General features: G+C 39.5%; 5 protein-coding genes and 1 non-coding gene across 7 annotated transcripts; 3 read left to right on the top strand and 3 right to left on the bottom strand.

Moving 5' to 3' along the window:
• Positions 1-323: 323 nt before the first annotated feature.
• Positions 324-1110, bottom strand: LOC119982754 (ubiquitin-40S ribosomal protein S27a-like). Its single transcript, XM_038826288.1, has one exon. It carries the CDS (start codon positions 1093-1095, stop codon positions 526-528), a length of 570 nt encoding a protein of 189 aa, XP_038682216.1. The 5' UTR covers positions 1096-1110; the 3' UTR covers positions 324-525.
• A 1821-nt stretch (positions 1111-2931) lies between these two features.
• LOC119981637 (peroxidase 5-like) lies at positions 2932-3995 on the bottom strand. Its single transcript, XM_038824710.1, has 2 exons — positions 3789-3995; positions 2932-3693 (listed from the first exon to the last, which is right to left on the bottom strand). The coding sequence occupies exons 1-2, from the start codon at positions 3993-3995 to the stop codon at positions 2932-2934; spliced, it is 969 nt and encodes a 322-aa protein (XP_038680638.1).
• A 4915-nt stretch (positions 3996-8910) lies between these two features.
• LOC119982513 lies at positions 8911-11249 on the top strand. Its single transcript, XM_038825944.1, has one exon. The coding sequence runs from the start codon at positions 9085-9087 to the stop codon at positions 11116-11118; it is 2034 nt and encodes a 677-aa protein (XP_038681872.1). The 5' UTR covers positions 8911-9084; the 3' UTR covers positions 11119-11249.
• A 1630-nt stretch (positions 11250-12879) lies between these two features.
• On the top strand, positions 12880-17512 carry LOC119982804. 2 transcript variants are annotated; one of them, XM_038826376.1, is made up of 8 exons: positions 12880-13004; positions 13134-13340; positions 13916-14218; positions 14619-14827; positions 14921-14969; positions 15052-15141; positions 15274-15336; positions 15470-17512. In XM_038826376.1, the coding sequence occupies exons 2-8, from the start codon at positions 13173-13175 to the stop codon at positions 17096-17098; spliced, it is 2511 nt and encodes an 836-aa protein (XP_038682304.1). In that variant the 5' UTR covers positions 12880-13004; positions 13134-13172; the 3' UTR covers positions 17099-17512. The 2 variants fall into 2 exon arrangements, with proteins under 2 accessions (XP_038682304.1, XP_038682305.1); XM_038826377.1 differs by lacking the exon at positions 12880-13004 and having other exon boundaries at positions 13016-13340.
• A 132-nt stretch (positions 17513-17644) lies between these two features.
• TRNAF-GAA lies at positions 17645-17717 on the top strand. The gene has a single exon. It is a non-coding gene; the product is annotated as a tRNA-Phe (tRNA).
• Positions 17718-18970: 1253 nt separating this feature from the next.
• On the bottom strand, positions 18971-21773 carry LOC119982807 (chlorophyll a-b binding protein of LHCII type 1-like). Its single transcript, XM_038826379.1, has one exon. The coding sequence runs from the start codon at positions 19900-19902 to the stop codon at positions 19099-19101; it is 804 nt and encodes a 267-aa protein (XP_038682307.1). The 5' UTR covers positions 19903-21773; the 3' UTR covers positions 18971-19098.
• Positions 21774-22060: the final 287 nt, after the last annotated feature.

The following is a 22060-nucleotide window of genomic DNA, read 5'->3' as shown; positions in this document are numbered from 1 at the left end:
TTTACTTGCCTTTGCATATTGAGATGCGTAGTTAGAGGTGTCAAACGGGCCTCCGACCCATCTCTTTGAGCCCATTTGGAGCCTTGCTATATACCTGGCCCAGGATGCTCTTTGCGGGCTGTACTCATTCAGGCCCTGAGATTAGTGTCTTCTTCTAAGCTTCTCTAACAAACACAGAGTCTTCCTCCAACCCAGTAACACTTGCTGATGATCATCGTCCACAAACCGTAACCCCAAATTAATTCCGAAATATAGAATTTCAAGACAGAAATTTCTCAAGTCTTGGGTTTTTTAAGCTGAAACAGAACAGCCACTAACAAGAATTGTGGCCGATTCTCTAAAGTAGAACAGCATTCATCTGAATCTCTTGTAAAGGAGAGGCGAACAATGCTAGGTTGATTGAGGAATTGCAATTCCACATTGAGATAAAGATGCAATAGCATAACGATAAATTAGGTCCAGCAATTATCAAAGCAAAACATTTAAGAAAACCCTAATTGTAAAAAAATCAGACACTATAATCAATCAGTCGCCACCGGTCTTCTGGTAGACGTAGGTGAGTCCGCACTTACCACAGCAGTGCCTATCAAAATGATTGGCCATGAAGGTTCCGGCACCGCAGTCACCATTGGGGCACTCCTTTCGTAGCCTCTGAACCTTACCAGAGTCATCGATCTTGTAAAACTGAAGTGCAGCGAGCTTCACCTTCTTCTTAATGTGCTTGATCTTCTTAGGCTTGGTGTAGGTCTTCTTCTTGCGCTTCTTAGCACCACCGCGGAGGCGAAGCACCAAGTGGAGGGTTGACTCCTTCTGGATGTTGTAGTCGGCGAGAGTGCGCCCGTCCTCGAGCTGCTTCCCGGCGAAGATGAGTCGCTGCTGGTCCGGAGGGATGCCTTCCTTGTCCTGGATTTTGGCCTTCACGTTGTCGATGGTGTCGGAGGATTCCACCTCCAACGTGATGGTCTTCCCAGTCAAAGTCTTCACGAAGATCTGCATGTTTGCCTTTGTTCCAGATGCAGATCGGAGAAACGAAAACGGATTCTTCTCCGCTAGGGTTTCAGTGGCCAAGTGGATGCGTAATGTGTGAGCGATCATGGAAGGGTTTAGGGGATTTTTAGGGTTTTTCAGTGGTGGTGTACGTCAAAGACACAAAATGACTAGAATGGCCTTTAACTTTCGCGTAAAAGCCCGGCCCATGAAAAAGTAGGACCAATGGCCCGTCAATGATTGTATTGGACTGTGGCTTTTCAAGCCCAAATTCACGTAACCACACAAGGAAAGCCCAAAGCCCTTCTATTTGATATTTTTTCACAAAAAAAATGTTTTTTTTTTTTGAAATACCTCCTTCAATTATGTTTGTGGTTGGAATCGAACTTTGGATACAAATATACCTAACACAGTCAATTGTCAACCAAACTAACTCTCGTTGGTTTTTTATAAAAAAGTTACCATGTTATTATGCATTGAATAAAATAGTGAAACTCGGTCTAGATTTAAAATTAAAATTTGAGTCATTGGCAGAGTCATATATAAGAAATTTGCTCATTGAATTTATATCAAGTTCATGTCAAGACTAAAAATCTCACATCGGTCTGGTATAACCAAACCGAATGGTTTATAAATAAAACCCTTCTCCTCTCACATTGTAAACACGTTTTCAGACATAGATGAATATTTTTTAGACTTGTAATAATACTTTATAATAGTTTGTGTCTGGAAGTAGCGAACCCAAAAAAAAAAAATCCAAAGTCATCCTTTTTATGGCCGGGGAGGACCTTGCCTTGTACTTCAACGAGGCCATGCCCCTGTATATCTTCAATGACTTAATTAAATTAAGACATGCAGTTGAGCCTTTGCCCTTGGCCTGGTATTAAAAATGGTGTTAGTGATAATTTTGTAGAGCTCTGTGTGTATTTGTCTGTCAAAAAAGGACAGAGAGATTTGGAGGGCCGGCAAATTGTGTATCATGTATCATGTATGTTTCTTTTCTTTCGACATCAACTTAACCTTGGAAGACACAGTCTTCTTCCCTATTTTATCAAGAATTTAAGATCGATCGATTGAAACCTTGATTCAGTCGCACAAATCTTATGTTTTTGTGGATAAACCTTTGGCATGGTAAGATGTAAATGTCCTTAAGCACTAGATATTTGGTTGAAGAGAGAACTATTAACGCGAATCAAAGATAAAAAAGAGTACATTTGTCTGGCCTGTCAGCTCACAATCCTATTTATTCTTATTTAAACAAGAATGAGAAAACGCTAAAAATTGACAAACATGTCAAAAATTGCAAAAACAAGTTAGACCCAGAAATCAATATTACTGATAATTCGCACTTTTGAATAAAAGATATAAAAGAAACCAATAATTCTTAAAATGGCAAAGGCGTTAATTTGGAGGCCTAAACTACAGAGTTTGGACCAGAAAAATGGATCATTTCAAGCAATTCCGAGGTGCATCAAAGGATGGATGTTTTGAGTCAACTCACAAGGTTTCACTTGATTCCGAGGTGCCTAAACCTTCATGCAACATGTTCTACATCAACTATATATCTTTTAGATCTACAAATTTTCATATACTTCAATTGTTGTTTTAGGATTTATTCACAGCGGAATCGACGCTCCGAAATGATTTCTTTCAACTACTTAATCAGTAGCAGATTATTCGATCTTGCATTTTTCTTTCGTTTACATCAAATTTTGCTTGTAAAAACACATGTTTTTTTTTATCAAGATGTACACTGTATAGTGTGTACGTATACAATTTGAATTTCACCACACCTGAAGTTATAGGCGGAGGAGATATTACAAATTAAGAAATAAGAATACATGCACTTGAACTGAAAAACCAATACCAATTGCGAAAGACAATACAAAAATAACAACAGTAAATGATTAGAATGGAAACTTTCATGCAGAAAAATAAAAATTCTTAGTTCACAACACTGCAGAATGTCCTGATTTCACCTTCTTCATCAGTAAGAACATCAATAGAACCCATGCGCACCATTGCCTTTGCAAATTTCTTGGCCCATATTGAACCATATTTTGCATTGTTCAACACCATCCTCTTTGTAGAGGAGCTGCTCATCAGTGTCTGGTCCGAACCCAGTAATCCGCGACTGTTCGTCAGCTCAATGTAGTATTTATTGTCCAGATAATCAGGTGTAGGATCAAGCGCCACCGCAGGAGCTCTGGCAGCTCCATTAGGACACTTTTTCTTCAACGTGGCTGCAAATTTGGGGTCCAATGAAGGATCTTGTTTATGAGTCTGATTGAATGAGTAGAGACGGTTAGAAAATGAAGAACACTGTGAGACACCAATGGAATGTGCTCCTGATAGTGTCACCATCTCATCCGCTGACAACCCTTTTCGCGCAAAAAGTGCGATAATTTGCTCGGAATTGAAAAAGGGAGGAGGCAAGTTTTGTGTAACTTCATCAAAACTCGAGACACGCCCGTCGCGACGTCCGGCTGGAACTGCATAATATACTCCTCCAAGCTTGTATGCACTGTCTCTAGCAGCAAAAGCAAGAATGTCTGCACAAGATACAGTTTTTGGACATACTGCCTCGATTTGCGCTTTGGCCTCGTCAATCACCTCGAAACCTCTCAAGCTAGGATTGTTAGCAGGATGGTCTCTTTCAACTTGATTGCTTGATGTGGATTCTAGTAGCACAGAACCATCACAACCCTGCAACAGAAGATAAAAATTGGTAAAAATCATAAAACTGAATTGAATTAGTAATTTAGTATATTAAGAAGCATGAAATGGAGATGTCTACTTACCCTGACAAAGCAGTCATGGAAATGCATCCTTACAAGACCAGCACCGATGACCGGATTGCGTGACACAGCTTTAATTACCGCTGATCTCACAATTGATTCAACAGAAGGACAGTAATTCTTATAGAAACCAACTGTAAGGGACGAGGATGAGACAGAAAACATTGTGGAAACCATAATCAAGAAAACAGTACATAATGTTGAACCCATTTTATGATAAAAGCAATGACAAAGTGTCAAGAGATTAGTGAGAAAGTCTGAAGGCAACAGAGAGAGAGAGTGTTGAAATGTCTGTAAGAAGTTGGAGGTGGAGAGCATTGGCAACGCCATGCTTGGTATTTATAGGTGGAAATAACGTTGACTTCGCGAGCTAGCTTGTGAAGAAGTTGGATTTGGTATTCATTCTGAGAAACAAAACAAGGCTGTAACCATCAATATCATGTCAGCTTAGCTTTGAACAATTCTACATAAACCTCTGATGCCAAATCTATAATTTTATACACCTCTGCTGTCCACTATATCATGTTCCCATATACATTTCTAAATTCTAACCCATGAATATACATATAACTAATAAGGTTTTGCTCTGTTGACTTGTTAAAAGAACTTATAGAATACCTTGAAGATACTAAAATGATGGTTATATATATATATATATATAGTTGTATAGTTGTATACTGTGGCTGCTTTATAGATAGTGATGGACATGCTTACTAAAACTTTTATAATTCAATGAAGACGGCAAAGGATCTTGTGTAATGAAGTTTCTATCTGCTTCAAGTACTGGAGACAGCTGGGTTTTTCAGTATTAGTTTGTGGTGTTATATGGTTGGTCTCTAATGATGAGCATATATAATCTGCCTTTTCCTAGTATTTGTCTGTCACCAAATGGAGAACAAATGATGGAAAATCCAGAATAAAGAACAATAGAACACAAATGGAGTTGCTGTATCAAATTCTAGATTCATGAAGAAAAACGCGGTTTGAATAAATAAATTTGTATACCATTGTTGTTTTCTGTGATTGTGAATTGTGATCAATCATCATTCAAATAAGATACAGAGGATATTCAAGATTCTTTTTTTTTACCAATTCTTTCACTTTTTAATAAGATATTTTATTCTCAGGTTTGGGTTAAGTATACTAGACTATGAACTTGGGCGGGCCTGATGTTTTATACGGGCTCGGCCTGAGCCCTTGACATGAAAAAATTTCAAGCCCACCTTGGCCCAATAACATTTACAATATACAGCACCCGTAAATGCATAGTGCAAGGAAATGCTGGACTGAGACCCGAGCGCTGAACATCTCCAATGGGTAACCAAAATGGGTGAAAACCCTCTTTGCCTTAGGTGATAGGACGCAAGAAGGAGAGGGTTGTACCCTTGTAGGTGTTTGAACTATAATTAAGGAAAAGTCAAGGTGTACCACTAACAACCTGCAAGACACATAAGCAAAATTGACCAAAAATCTCTTGACACTGGGGGGTGCATGCCAAAGAGACTTCTATGGTCAAGTTAGTAAGACATAAAGTCAAGAGGTGTGCATGTAAATGCACGTGAGGGGGTATGATCGTGGTAGATGGCTAGGCGAAGGGTAGTATTTGGGGATTGTAGGTCCAATGAGGACTGTGTTGATCAAGTTTGTTTCAAGGAGGGTTGTGATAGCAAGAGGGTTTTGCCAGAGTAATAGACTTAGCTGCTCCGAGAAGGAGGCAAGCTATTCAGTAGCAAAGATTTTAATTATAATGCGAGAATATTCAGTAGCAAGATAATAGCACTGCTATATATAACATGACATTATTGAATTGTAACATATGGTTGATCACATGAGGCGGAAAATGCGTGATGATTGAAAGTGTTTCTTAATACAACTTTAATTTTATTTTATTACATGTGGCAAGAGTTTGAGCCATACAGAAGCAGATGTGGTAGCTTCTAAAGTACTTTAGTATTTTGTAATACACTTATCTTAATTATATGATTATGATTATGATTGTTCAATTGTTTAGCCGTTACTTTTCATTATTTTACCTTTTTAATCATTTTTGTTGTTCCTATTAGTATTTATGCACATTTAATTAGTGTTTAGCCATTACTTTTCATTATTTTATATTTTTATCACTTTTTGTTGTTTCTAGTAGTATTTATGCACATTTAATTGGTTATAATTGAAATAGCATTGATTTTCCCGCAATTAACATCTTTAATATTATGTTTATTTAATTTTTGGCGGATCTTTATTATTAGCATTGATGATTTTTCCATAATTGAGGGGAAGTTTTTTACCCCTCTTTTTGTTATTCTCCACAATTCAAGAGGAAACATCCTTGAAGCCTCCATTTTATATATATAAATTGATGATTGATGATTCTCTTCTTGTTGGATTAGACAAAAGTTGTCGAGCATATCATGAATCATCCCTAATATGTAGGGGTGCACACTGGGTCGGAAAACCCGGTCCGACCCGGTGGTTATCGGGCTAACCCAATAACCTTTTTATCGAACCAGGTATCGGGTCTAGATTTCTATGGTTATCGAGTCACCCACCCGATAACCAATTATAACAAATAAATAATTTATAATTTATTAGTTACTAGTTACTAATTTGTAATTAATGATTATATGTTTATTAGTTATAACAATTAACAACTAAAACTTGACGTGTTGCTTTAGTTACATTTTCAAGTCGGAGATTCGGTTTCTTTCTGGACTTTTTTTGTTATAAGGAGGTGGCATGTTTTGTTTGAAGTTTGAAGGTCCACTGACTTTGAAAATGCGTGAAGTTTGCCTCTGAGCTCTTTGTCCGAGTGTTTCCCGTTCTTCACTTCTTCCCTAGGGTTTTTTCATTTTTGCAGCTAAAGCCTCAAGAGGCTACTTGGTATTTTTGTTGCTAACTTCTTTGAAAAGTGCCCACTTGCACAGGCACCTCAAGTTATTCAGTTCACTTGATTAAAGACCCATGCCCTTAAAACCCCATCAGACCATGCAATTCATTTAAGAGCAAGTCCTGCTGCGCCTAGGGCCTGGGCCGCTTCGTTGTGCCTGGGCTTCTTTGACAACATCATTCTCTTATTGTTGGATTAGACAAAAGTTGCCGAGCATATCATGAATCATCCCTTATAGTTATCCCTAATATGTAGAGGTAGGGGTGCATACCGGGTCGGAAAACCCGGTCCAATCCAGTGGTTATCAGGCTAACCCACCCGATAACCTTTTTATCGGACCGGGGTAAATCCGACCCGGACGTCTGTTAATAGGTTCAGGTATCGGATCTAGATTTCTTTGGTTACCCGATAACCAATTATAACAAACAAATAATTTATAATTTATTAGTTACTAAATTAGTAATTAGTGATTATATGTTTATTAGTTATAACAATTAACAACTAAAACTAAACTAAATTTCTTCGTGCAAAATTAGAAGCCCTAGAATAGAACAACTCAAATTCCTCCCTCTCGTGCAGCCATCTCTCATCAAAGGACCTGATGTAACAAAATCTTGATTAAGCATGCTTTATGTAAATATTTGTGGCGAAATGGCTCTGTTATTATCTGCTATGCATGATGACATCTTGAGAATTTTCTCTCAGAATGAGTGAATTACATCAATGAGAAAGAAGTATGGTTTTTTAGTCATCTAGAATCCAAGACAAGGTTCTATGTGATAATACTTATACTTTGGACATGTGGCTTCAGTGTTTCACATGCAGCTGCTGCTTATGCTTTACTGATTGCTTGTGTGGTTATTTCAATTAGTGAATTGTTGCTGTAACTGAAATTAAGAGGCTTCGAATTCATTAATAACTAATAAGTATTGTTTGAGGGGCATCTCTTTGCCCTACTCATTTTTTTTTCGTAAGCATGTGATAAGTATTATGACTATGATACAGATACAGTCTACATATTGTATGCTGGAAATCTGGAATAGCTTGCATTATTGCATTAATAATCGTACAAATCTGGAAATATGGAATTGCTTTACTGAATTTTGCTTTGTCTTTGGAGTTTCCTGTGTAATACCTTAGCATTATTATGAGTTTGTAACTATGGCAGCAGCATGATGACTCTTCTCTCAGTTTTTGATGGCATCCGGAGTTTGAATTTTTTGGGTTTTCTATTAAACCCGGTTATCCGAAATCCGAACCTGGTTTTCCTTAACAGGATTACCAGACCGGATCTAGGGCTCTTAAAAAATATAAGATAGGATCATATCTGACCCGATAACCCTAAATCCGACTCGATATCCACCCGGACTAATATGAGATGGGGCCGTTTTTAGACATAAAGTAAATAATATTTCCTTCAAGTCTCAAGACCATGATTGATTATTTTGTTTTACAGCTTTATAGTATCCAGCAGGTCTCATTGGCAGAGCAGTACTTTGAACTTCAAAGTTGAAGATAAGCATAGCAATCATTTTGACCAACATGTTAGATGGATTACATAATAATTTACATTGATAATGATTTACTTATGAGGAGTCACTTGTCAAGGAAAGATCAGGGACAAATTCATACTTTGTAGTTACGCACTGTGAGAACTTAAAGGTTGAATTCGTTTTTCATTAGAAATAATATCCTTGTGGGCATGCACTGTGCTTTGATCTAACTTACTATATCGTTAGATGAGAAATTTTTATGTACGTTCATATCTAAAGCTTGGCATCGGGCTAGGCCAAAAATATGAGACCCAGACCCAATTTTGAGAATCGGGCTTTGGGCCGGGCTTGGCTCTCAAAATGAGGCCAAGGCCGGACCCGGGTCCTTAAGGCTCGGGCCCCTTTTTGATAATATAATATTTATATATGTATTTTTTTAGGAAAATATATTATATATATGCATATGTGTAATATATATGTATTATATATATGTATATGTATTATGTATATATATACACTGACATTGAAATAATTGTATATATATATATATATATATATATATATATAGACCGCAATGTATATATATAAAAATAATGTATGTTGTCGGATTCGGATCAAGTCAAAGATAAAATGATGACCCTTATCCATATCGGATATTAAAGATAAAGTTGTACGTTGCAATTCTCCATTTTAAAAAAAGAAAAGTCAAACTCGTACATTACCTTGTGTGCTTCCTCAGTGGTTTATTCAACGAGTAGCCACTTTTTATTGGAGCGGAAAGAGAAGTCCGTTTTTGCTTACTCAGCATCTTATTAGTTTCATGGAGAACATGTGTCAATGGAGATAATCTTCAACAAATGCTACGTCATCTCTTGCGCCACCATACCTCCAAGTGGCCGAACCCTTCGCCGCATATTTAATGGACTCCACTCCTCTCACAGTAATCAACAGACTCACCACCACACTCTCCCCCCTAACAATGGACCATCCACAAGGCACCATTGTATTCACCACAATCGGCAGACCTCAATATGGCTTCGACATTTTCACTGTCAAAATCCCTCTTAATCTCCGTCACTCCCCGATCACCAAACTAACACCGGAACACCACCTCACCGACGGTATTTCAATCAATTTCAATGCCCAATTTGTTGACGATGATCAAACCATCGTCCACATCTCCGAGCGTAGTGGGTCACCTAGAGTTTACCTTACCCGGCCCGGACTGAAGAAGCCCGAGATTCTACCATATGTACCCTATAGTCTTTTCCACGATCGGCCAGTCATCAGAAACAATCGCCTCTACTTTGTTTCAGCTCATGAGCAGCCCAATCAACCTTTTAAAAGCTGGTCTGCTCTGTACTCAACTGGGCTCCAAGAAAACAAGATTACGCGGTTGACGCCTCGTGATACTGTCGATTATAGTCCTGCAGTTTCTCAAAGCGGTGAGTTCGTTGCCGTTGCATCTTATGGGTCACGCCCTTGGGGCGGTGAATTTCACGAGCTCAAAACGGATATTGTTGTTTTTAGAGTTTCCGATCCAAATCGTCGAGTTGTTGTGTGTGAGCGAGGTGGGTGGCCCACCTGGGCAGGGGACTCTGTCCTTTACTTTCATCGCCAATCTGATGATGGGTGGTGGAGCATTTTCCGAGTGGATTTCCCGGGAGATCTAGAATTCTCGGGGTTCCCACTCGCTCCTGTCCGGGTGACTCCATCACGCATTCATTGCTTTACTCCGGCTGCTTTTCACGATGGGAAACACATTGCGGTCGCAACTCGCCGCCGCGAAAAGAATTTCCGACACATTGAGATTTTCGATCTCCATACCAAGAGCTTTTACGCAGTTACTGAGCCCTTGAATCCGAATCTTCATCACTACAATCCGTTTGTCTCACCAGATTCCGGATCCCTCGGTTACCACCGATTCCGAGGTGAGTCAGCCCATGGCGAGTCGACGATTCCACATCTGGATTCGGTTAGTTCTCCAATCAAGGAACTACGCATGATCAGATTGAATGGATCATTTCCTGCATCCTCTCCAGAAGGCAATCTCATTGCGTTCAATCACGATTTTGACGTGAACTCCGGCATCAAAATCGTCAAATCGGACGGATCAAAACGATGGGATTTAATCAAAGGCCGTACAGCCTTCTACAATTCTTGGAGTCCCACAGAGAAACACGCCATTTACACATCTATTGGCCAAATCTTTCAGTCGGCCAAATCGACAGTCCAGATTGCACGCATAACGTTTGACCCCGCAGATCTCACCGACGATCGCGACGAAATCCCGTGCACAGTGAAAATCCTTACAAAGGAAGACGCAGGAAATAACGCCTTCCCGTCATGCTCCCCGGACGGCAAGTCCCTCGTCTTCCGCTCCGGCCGTTCAGGACACAAGAACCTCTACCTAATGGACGCCGTTAACGGCGAGTTTGACGGTGGCATACGTCAGCTGACGGAGGGTCCGTGTATTGATACCATGCCCAACTGGTCGCCTACTGGAGATCTCATAGCGTTCTCTTCAAACAGACACAATCCGGACAATCCCGAAGCTTTTAGCATATACACTGTTAAACCGGACGGCTCCGATCTTAGGAGGATATACGTGGCAGGATCAGAGGGATCGGCTGAAGCGGACAGGGAGAGGATCAACCATGTTTGTTTTAGTAGGGATGGGGAGTGGCTATTGTTCACTGCCAACTTTGGCGGCGTGACGTCTGAACCGGTGTCGTGGCCCAATCAATTTCAACCCTATGGGGAGCTGCATGTGGTGAGATTGGATGGGAGTGGGCTGAAAAGGCTGACGTGGAATGGTTACGAAAATGGGACGCCAGCGTGGCATCCTGGTGATGGGCTCGACATGGGCCGTTTGGGCTTGAGTGATAAGGTTGGAGATAAGCTAGATGGTCAGTTTCAGGAACCACTATGGATTTCATGCGATATTGAATAATTGTTTTTTTTTTTTGAACTTTCTGTTCTTGCTTGTGGTCCCTTGTTTGTTTAAGATTGGTGGGTCTTATGAGTTTGTACCTTTTCATTTATCCCAACAATTTAATTTTTCGGAAATAGTCCATCCTCTCTCTCTCTCTCTCTCTCTCTCTCTCTCTCTATATATATATATATATATATATATATTATTTTGTCTGAAAATAATCTCTGTACATAATATATGGGGTAAAGTGTGGGGTGCCCGGGACCAAGTCCCACTATAATGCCCTTTTTAGGCATTAAAAATTTTTATTTTTATTTTTAAAAATCATAAATATGTAGTGTTTATCGAAACGAACACAACTATATATTTTTTATTAGAAACAAAAATCAAATTCAACATGAAAAAGACACAACAATTCTAGACCATCGGATATAAACTCAAAATATTCGATGTTTTGATCACGACGAATTTGATTTTTGTTTCAAACAAAAAATATACCTTTGGGTTCGTTATGAAAGATACTATATATTTATGACTTTTAAAAATAAAAATAAATTTTTTTATTACCCATAAAGGGTATTACAGCGGGACCTACTGTAATTTTATTACAGCAGGTCCCGGACACCCGGAAAGTGTGCGTACATTTTGTTAATCCCCAATCCCACCCAATGAAAGAGTCATTATTTGTATGGATTATATGTCTACTTGAATAATAATGTATATGTACTTCAAAAAAAAATAGTAATTGAGAATTTCCCAACCCAACATGTAAGTCGATGAATTGGGCTCGCTCTAAACTTTGGTTGCCAACTAGGCCCACTCTACCCTGCCGACAGGTAAGACCGGGTGAAAATCTGTACGGAAAGAACGAGGTCAAAACCCACAAAGAATAGTTAACTCTACAAAGCCTCTCGTAACTCATATAAGGAAATAACACTGAAATAACTGGGCATGGAAATTGAATTTAGGACTTCCGTATTTGTAAGGAGTTACCATAGTTAACTTCACCATCCCAATCAATTTTCTTTTGTTTATGCACTTCAAAAGCTTGTATCCTAATGCTCATTATCCATGCCATGGTGAAGACAAATTTAGAGTGTGTTTGGATTGAGAGATTTGGAGAGAAGAGAAATGAAACTTCATTTCAATTCCATTATTTGGATAGTTCAGAAAAAAATTAAGGAGAGGGATTTGAAATGAATTGGAGGGAATATTTTACTAAGCCAAAGTCTAAATGCACCCAATTTTTTACTCTATAGACCCCCTCTTTTTTTTCTCTATACACCCCCAGTCCCACCATTGACCCCACTTATTTTATTAAATTTTTGTCAAAATTCTTCCTTTCAAAATGGAGTCATTTGGATGGAATGGATGACTTATCAAGTTATTTATATATTAAAAACCTAATTTACCCTCGTACATAATACTCTAACATAAAAAAATAAGGATAAATTAGTAAATTACACTAATTTTGTTTCATTCATTTTTTATCTATCCAAATCCTTCAATCCAAACACACTCTTAAGGTACGAACAATCTGTCGTAAGTTTAGTTGTTATATATATGGCGGTTTATCCAAAACAATCCACGAATCAAAAAACGTGCATTGCAAGTTTGTCACCTAACCGAACCTGGATGGAGCCTTAGTCCTTGGAGGTTTCTCGTCATTCAGGGGCTTGATTGTCAATTTGAGGAACCAAGGGTGAGTTAGCAAACTCCATCAAATTCAGGGGTGAAAAAAGGGTACCGGTAAAAATAAGGAAATAAAATAAATATAAACGCGTGCCAAAATTGCCAATGAAATCCGTCTTCTGTACCGTCGTCGAACCGCCACCAACTTTAACGTGGTAAAGCGGAGTAGTTACCCGGTTCTGCTCGTCTCGCGAACCCTATAAAGTGTGTTGGTGCGTATGAATGTATACGTTTCTGTGACTTTTGATTTCTTTGTCTGTTCGATTTCTGTAAACCCTAGCTAATACTCTTTCCCTCCCTAATTGAATTGTCTCTCCGATCACGTCTTTTGCTGATCTCAGGAGATTTATTAGAGAGAGGGACAAAAGAGCTATTCAGGTATGGACGACAGTTGTGCCGTGTGTGCTGAAACCTTGGAGTGGGCGGCCTATGGCGCCTGCGGGCATCGGGATGTTTGCTCCACCTGCGTGGCTCGCCTTCGCTTTATCTGCGATGATCGCCGCTGCTGTATTTGTAAGACGGAGTCCTCCGTCATATTTGTCACAAAGGTGCTAGTTTATCCTCTCTTTTTTTCAGTATTAAAGCCGTCGCTCTAGAATTGATGTTGGCCTTTTTGTTTCAATTTGCGATTTGACTGTTTGAATCTGTGGAATTCGTATTGGAATTCATGTCAGATTGTAGGATTGAGAGGTTGGGGGTAATTTAATTAGGCAATGGAATTTTGACATCCATATGGTTACTATATGCTCAACGTAGCATGTTAAAGCTATATTGGATTTCAATCGAATGTAGTGCTAGAAAAAGATAATTGTTGACCCTTAAAACCGGAGATATCAGCCTCAATTATGTGATACCGTCGATCAGTGAATCTGAACACGGCCTTTTAATGGGTTTATTTTGATCCAAGAGGAATTTATGGATTTCGATGTCCATATATGGTTATTAGGAAATTCTGCTTTTGTATTTGGTCCAATTTGCTTCTATATGAAGTGACAAGTTGTTTGCATTACATAATAGTTTTCTGTGAAAGAGAGAAAAAAAAAATAATGATAAAAGAAAGATAAACCTACATGCTTTAGCTTATTCATGTTCACTTCTTGTGTTACTCCTGTTTTTTTTACAGGCTTTAGGTGACTATACTAGGATGATAAATGACTTTTCAGTATTGCCATCTGAAGTAAGGGAGGGACAAGTGGGATTCTACTGGTACCATGAAGGTACACAAGCATTTTTTGATGATGTGGATCACTATAAGATGATCAAGGCAATGTGCCGATTGTCATGTAGTGTGTGTGACAAGACGGATGATCAACCAAATGATGGTTCAAAGCGTAGGGGGAAGTTTAAGAACATTGAGCAGTTGAAGGGTCATCTGTTTCACCAGCACCAGTTGGTGATGTGTAGTCTGTGTTTGGAAGGACGGAAGGTGAGATTTTTTTTGTTTAAAATAGTAAAATTATATGACGTATCTGTTACCAGTTTGATTTTTGCTTATCCTTTAAGTGGTTGAATGGTGAAGGTCAATTTGAGTCTGACTTGTTAAAACCATATAATGTTAGTGCTTACTTTTCCTTTTGATATTGGGATGGCTGATGAGACTTGAGCTGCATCTGTTACATAATAAATTGATCTCATAAACCAGTTTCAGTGGGAACGGTGTTGCGTTTTTGTAACAATAGAGCTATATTTTTCTTCTTTGCTTTGCATAATGCTTTGACCTAACTTTTCTTGGAATTTGCTGAATCTATTTTTTACGAGTGGCTATCTGGTGGTTTATCTTTTACCACCCATTGCGTGATAATTGAACCTCCTTCTTTATGATACAGGTATTTATTTGTGAACAAAAGCTGTATTCTAGATCACAATTGAATCAGCATATAAGCACAGGTGATTCTGAGGTGGATGGTAGTGAGAGTGAACGAGGTGGCTTCATGGGGCATCCTATGTGTGAATTCTGCAGAACTCCATTCTATGGGGATAATGAGTTGTATATGCATATGTCTACAGAGCACTATACATGTCATATATGTCAGAGGTAATAATTTATTCAAATAACAAGTACTGCATTCTTAAGAGTTAATGCACTTTAATTCTTCTTCAAATATTTAACATTTAACAATCATTGCAGGCAGCATCCTGGACAGTATGAATACTACAAGAGTTACGATGACCTCGAGGCAAGATATATTCTTTCTTACTCTGCCTTTTTTCCCTCGACATTTGATATATGTATAAACAGATGGAAGTTATTTCTCACAGATGCACTTCGGCCGAGAGCATTTTCTTTGCGAAGATGAGGCCTGCCTCGCCAAGAAGTTTGTTGTCTTCCCAACGGAAGCAGAAATTAAGGTAATTTTGAAGCTCAATGTTTCTTACCTATTTCTTTTATTCATTGGATAAACATGTCAATTCAATAGTTTGTTTCCCTGCATTCTGGAGCATAATTAGCAAATCGCTAACTATTTTTCTGCCTGTCTTCAGAGGCATAATGCAATTGAACATGGAGGGCGCATGTCTCGTTCTAAGCGTAATGCTGTTTTCCAGGCACGTAATACCTTTCTAAATTAATTCCTTTCTCGGACGATAGTTTATTTAAAAAACTGTTGGTTAGTTGTGATAAATGCATTATTTCTGTAGTTAATCTTCACTCTTGACCTTTTTTTATTTCATTATCCAGATACCAACTAGCTTTCGGTACCGTCAGAGTAATGAACAAGATCGTCATCTGGGACGAGGTCTGTCGTTTCACCGTGATCCATCTGATAATCAACTTTCCATGGCCATCCGAGCTAGTTTAGAGACAGCGAATCCAGATGGCACAACCCGTGATCCTATGTCATCCTATGGTGCACAGTCACTTTATAATAACAGAGATGTAACTGATGTTAATCCTATTGTTCAGCCTTTTGAATCATTGACTACAATAGATTCTGAACAACCTTCAAGATATCATCAAGCCTTGGGGCAAAGTTCTAGCGGTGTACCTTTGACAGAATCTTTATTTCCTCCATTGGCGGTGAGTTCCAGCAGCAGCAGTCATAAAAAATCCAAACAGGATTCTGAAGGTTTACATATTAACACAATGGCGGCAAACCTCAGCCGGCGAAAGAATCGGAAGGCAACTGTTCTCAACCCAAGTCAGACATTGCCTGTGGTAAACCGTTGGCCTGAGCTACAATCAAGTAGGTCATCGCAATATAGATCTACAGCAAATGTTAGACCTGCCGCATCTAAAAGTTCTGTTAGTGGACCTCCACTTCCTAGTTATGCAGGTTCTGTTCTGCCTCAGGCTCAATCTCAAGTTCGACCCACAATGATTCATGGACTTGCATCATCTAATTCTTCTTTTAAGTTGGGCAATACCAATAGGATCAGCCACTCTGCATCAGGCCCGAATCTTTCAGATAAAGTGCCATTGTTCCCTTCTGTTTCTGACTTTCCTCCAGTTTCAGCAACACGGATACACAATATGCCCCCAGCTAACCAGTCTTTGCCGAAGGTGGAAGATGTTCGTACTGCTAACAAATCTCTGGTTGAAAAGGTGCGTGCTGCTCTTGAATATGATGAAGATGAGTACACTTCGTTCAAGGAAATATCGGGACAGTATCGTCAGGGTATGGTGGATACTAAAAGATACCTCAATTATGTGCAGCAGCATGGTTTGTCACCTCTCGTTCTTGAGTTGGCCATGCTTTGTCCGGATGTTCAAAAGCGGAAAGAGCTGGTTGATGCCTACAATGCCAGTTTGCAAAGCACTGGCCTGCAAGCAAATGGGAGGGGCCAAAGCAGTGGTACCAGTATGAAAGACAGTAGTAACTCTAAGAAAGGCAAGGGGAAGAACTTAAATGCTGAAGTCAGTAGTTCCAAGGATGCATTAGCAGATAGCATTATAAATACTGCCCGGAAACTGCGGTTGGATAACAAGCGTACAGAAGAAGATGGGGAGGTACTATCAAAAGATGGTTACCGTACCACCAAAGGCAAATCAAAAGTGATGGTTGATGAGCACCAGTTAGAACATGGTTCAGCTAGTAGGGGCCAAAATGATTCAACATTCGTTAGTGGTGGATCAAATAAAAATGTGGGGAGTGGTGGTAGGCAAACGAAAAAAATCTCAAAGTTTCACAGAATGCGGCTTGGTGATGGTTCTGTGGCTGCAGTTTTGGATCTCAAAAATTCTAAACCTGATCCAGATCCTGATTCCACTGTGGTGGATAAGAGGTTAAAGGGTGTTGAAAACCCAATCGGGATGCCTGTTCGAGGTGTTTGGGGAAAGGGTGGAGGTCAGAAGCTCTTCTCTAGATGATGTGTACCACTTACTAGAATGTTTTAAGTTTTGGCAGAGGTTTATGATTTGATAGCGATGTTTTGGCAGAAGTCATGAGCTCTTCTGTAGGTTATGATGCGTAGAACTTTACTGGAATGTCGCGTTTTGGTGGGATTTCATGGTTGAGTGGCTATAGATGGGGAATTTCCCTTTGTTGCTGTAGTTATTACTCTGCAAGATCATATTCATAGTATCATACCTGAAGAGACTATTTTGGTTTTAATTATTTAAGGTGGGATACTTGTGAAAGCTGCAATCTTCCGATGGGGAGAATGGAGCTTGTTCATGCCTTTTTTGTTTCTTTAATTTGGGGGCAAGTGTTTATTCAAGTAAGAATATATAGCAAATGTAATATGGCAAACGAGTTTCAATGTACTGTCAAAGTTCCTACAATTTCTTCATGATTTTGGGCAAACGAATAGAGCAAGACGTACCGAAGCCGAACTCGTCCGAAGTTGTTGAAGACGTCAATCAACCGAGTTTTTATGTAGAGTACTTTATATTGAAAGGCCATCATCAACAATAGCGGGGATAGCTCAGTTGGGAGAGCGCCAGACTGAAGATCTGGAGGTCACGTGTTCGATCCACGTTCACCGCAAGTTTTGGGCCTAGTTTATCATATTTTCTGGTCAGCCCAAACTGCCCAAGTCCAGTTTCGGTTGCCCTGGCTTACTAATGGGCTTATGGCCTGAATTAAACTCGATAGAAGCTTAGCTTTTGAATTAGAAGAGAATTCAGCCATGGCGACGGAACTGTGGCGCTTGCAGAGCGGGTTCTGCAATATTTGGGCGAAATTTTTGCCCTCTTCTCTTCCTTTTCTCTTCGCCGGTAACTACTTTATGAATATTGGTTTCAATTTTGTTTTGTATTGCATTGGACTTCACAACTTTGCATCTAAGGAACACCATTCCTAGTTTGGTAATCATTATGAAATATGGCCTTCTCTGTCTCAAACAGGTTCCGGTTCTCAATTACTGCGCTATGACCTTGAGGCGGGGTCTTTAATACAGTCCTTTTGTGAGTTTCAAGGTATTCGTGTGCAAACTCTTCTCACTCAGTACAGCTTGTTTTTAAAATCGCTGTGTTTGGGGAGAGGAGCGTAAAGTTGTTTAAGACGTTGGAACGGCGTTGGAGCCTTTAAGTCAACTCGGAGTGTCCGTTAATTTGGCTTTACTTCTTTCTCTGCCCAAGTTTATTCACTTGGTCTTGGATGTTTCCTTCCTCAAGGTAAAACTTTGCGCTTTATCTTTGTTTGAAAGAATTTGTTCGAATTATCATTTATTGTTGTTGTTGAGATGTTTATTTGTGTCCATTGGTAGTAGAACTGTGTGACCTCATCCCTTGAGGAAAGCAATTTTCTTGCCATAGGATGCAGTGACAATTTTTATTGATTTGATTCTGCGATGTGTGACCAGGAACTGTTATCAGGTAGCAGTAGCTGGAGGGGGAAGCAAATGGTTGATTTTTCGGCAACCTGCCACACAGAAGGGAGCCAGTGAAGCTGTTTCCGGAAACTCTCTGGTGTGCATTTCAGATTTCGGCAGGGATGCCAATTGTTTTATCATCGCAGGATTTACAAGAGTATCTCTTTGAATAATATGTTGAATGGTAGAAGTTATCTCTGCGACCTGCAGATTGAGATTGATAAGGTCTTGGAACTAAAAGTTGTCACTTTTGGATGATAAGTTTTTCCTTCCTGGGTTCGTTTGTGATCCGAACTGGGCCAGCTCAGGTAAATTTTCACTATCCTTGTCATGTCTTATCCCTTTCAGAGGGTGCAATATTGCATATGGAATTGAAAAGACACAGTTTAACTGCAGTAGATTTTTGAAATTTGTCACAATAGTATAATTAATAAAAGCTTAGTCTTACCTTTTGAACTATTCGTGCCAATATTTCAGGTAGTAATGTTCAAACTGTTTTTACATGACAAACATATTAGCATATGTTCTTCTTTTTCCCTTTTCCAGATTGCAATCTCACTTCCCAGGGACGAAGTTTGTTGCATAAGCCCAGGCATTATTGTTCACAGGATCTGCAAGGTGATCGGCCAGGTTCTCTAGAGGTCCCTTTCCTGTGACAATAGCTTGCACAAAGAAACCAAACATGGAGAACATGGCAAGGCGTCCATTTTTAAGCTCTTTCACCTTAAGCTCTGCAAATGCCTCTGGGTCGTCAGCAAGCCCCAAGGGGTCAAAGCTGCCACCTGGGTACAGAGGGTCAGTGACCTCTCCGAGAGGTCCTCCTGCAATACGGTAACCCTCAACGGCTCCCATGAGGATAACCTGAGTAGCCCAAATGGCTAAAATGCTTTGAGCATGGACTAGACTGGGGTTCCCCAGATAGTCTAGGCCACCCTCGCTGAAGATTTGAGCACCAGCCTTGAACCATACTGCCTCACCAAACTTGACCCCATTCCTGGCAAGGAGTTCTGGGAAAACGCATCCCAGAGCCCCAAGCATTGCCCACCTAGAATGAATAACCTCAAGCTCTCTGTTCTTGGCAAAGGTTTCTGGGTCAGCTGATAGACCTGCAGTGTCCCATCCATAATCGCCAGGGAACTCTCCGGTAAGGTAGGATGGAGACTCACCAGAGAAAGGTCCAAGGTACTTGACCCGGTCAGGGCCATACCAGGGGCTTCCAGAGGAGGCAGCTGCCTTTCCCGCTGTCTTCCTCATTGAGATTCTACCATTGCTGCTGGGGATTGCTGATAGAAATTCTTTCTGTGCGTTCGTAGGAATGACTTTGCCTGTGAATGTGGATGAGAGAGTAACAGTTGCCATGTCTTGAGGATGTGGGTGCTGCTGTTCAGTTAATGTGGTGTTTGATGAATGAATGAATTTAATGGGTATAGATGGTTTCTCTTATGAAGGGTCTGGTAGGTCCACATTCCTATCCATGTGGATCTGCTCCTTTATCTTCATTGGTTCAGGAGGTGATGAAAATGACTCAAAAATCTTAATCACTTCCCAGCCAATCAGTGAAAGCTTTTAATGGATTCATTGGATTGTCTTGAGATCATTAGGGGATTTCGTGATTCTTAGTTATCAATTTGATTCACGTGATCCTATTTAGATCTACAATTTTGCACAGTTTGATTTTTATAGGGAACTGAGTAAGAGAGAAATATTGGCTTATTACACTATGATACAGTTAAAAACCAGCGTGGCAGTGTAGAGGATTCAGCAGATACATTATACTTCAAAATCTAGCCCTCAAAATACTATTTGTCATTGTCATTGAGTAACTTCATCTTTTAAAAATGGGGGTGTGAATAAGTGGAAAACCTAATCTACCATATATTTAGGTCTGATGAGGCAATAAATATGGCATCCCCAAAAATAACAAGCTACTCTTAGTTCTACCAACCTTTCTTGTACTAGCTAGGGTTGTACACGAACCAAGATATTCGAGCTCGGTTTGGCTAGGTAAAAACTTCGGTTGTCACGAGCTTGAGTCGTGCTCAAATCTCATTTGAAGCACGTTTTTATTTCACTAGAGAAGGTTCAAGGTCAAAAACTCCCTATCTCTATAAAGGTGTTTTTTGTTGTTGTTGTTGTATTCTCTGATACTGTAAGGTTTATAGATTTTGTTCTTCACTAATTGAACACATTTGTTTGTTATTTATAAAGTTTGACACTTTGAAATTATGAGAAGAACTTGGATTGTGACCACTCTTATAGATTGAAACAAGTTTGAAGTGCCTAAAATTATGTGAAGTATGCAAGTTATTTCATTGTCCCTAGAGTTCAAGTTATGTAATAAGAGCCCTTGAGTTGTTAAAACTAAGAAAAGTAGCAACAAAGCTCTCGTGGAACCAACAGTGCATGAATATAGGAATTAGGACATGTTGTATGGATGTGAATCCATATGACATCTATTCTGTCTCCTATTTTTCAAGTGCGAAAGTTTTATTTTTAAGATTAATGTCCTTATATTGCATATTTGGATTTGATGATTAAAGCAGATTAGTTTTAGTGTTTCAGTTGGTTGTCATTACTGTAAAAGGTGAATGCTAAATTTTGCTTCTGATTGAAATTGCTTAAAACATTCCGGTACTGTTATAAATTCCTCAAACTAAGTGGGATATGCATAAATTTCCTTTGGGAATTCAGAGTCTTCCTTCCCTCAGAATGACCCTTGCATAAATCCTTATTAGTGAATTTTAATTAGCATGTCTGAGTTGCTGGTTTTAATTTACCCCTGTCGGTCCATGTTCTACCCACCTCTAGTTACTAATCACTATCTGCATTCTGTGAGCTTCAGATTGTACCTATGCATAAGAATTGGAAAACCATATAAATTTACGACCACATTACATGTCTTCTGTACTGCAATTATCCTTCTCAAGTTTAAATGAATTAGCGAACTTTATGACTGTTATCTTTCGAGGCTACCATTGCAAACTTCTGAGCAAATTGTTCCCTCTTAGCAAGGTCTTCCTTAAGAGGGATTCAGAAAGCATTCATGATACTGACAATTGACATTATGTCATACTTTATGAAGCTGTTTGGACAGATGCAACTTGGGTGTTTTCCACTGGTCTTGATCAGCGGGTAAGATGCTGGAGTCTGAGGGAGCAAGAAAAAGTTACTTAGATTCTCATATAGTCATTAGTTTGCTCGAGCCAGAAGCATTGGATGCTAGAGCTTGTGACAGGTGAGTAGAACATCTTATGCCTCACATTTTCTGTGGTACCCGGTCTTGTTTGGCATTTTGGAATTACAAATTTTTATTGATTTGGTTCTCTGATGTGTGACCAGGAATTGTTATCAGACAGCAGTGGCTGGAAGGGGGATGCAAATGGTTGATTTTTCCTACAACCTGCCACACTGAAGGGAACCGGTGAAGCTGTTTTTGGAAATTCTCTGGTGTACATTTCAGATTTCTGCAGCGATGTCAATTGTTTCATCATCGTAGGATCCACAAGAGTATCTCTTT

This window comes from Tripterygium wilfordii, chromosome 17 (genome assembly GCF_013401445.1).
Source record: "Tripterygium wilfordii isolate XIE 37 chromosome 17, ASM1340144v1, whole genome shotgun sequence".
Lineage (NCBI taxonomy): Eukaryota > Viridiplantae > Streptophyta > Magnoliopsida > Celastrales > Celastraceae > Tripterygium > Tripterygium wilfordii.
The sequence above is the reverse complement of the archived record's forward strand: the minus strand, read 5'-3'. Positions and strand labels throughout refer to the sequence as shown.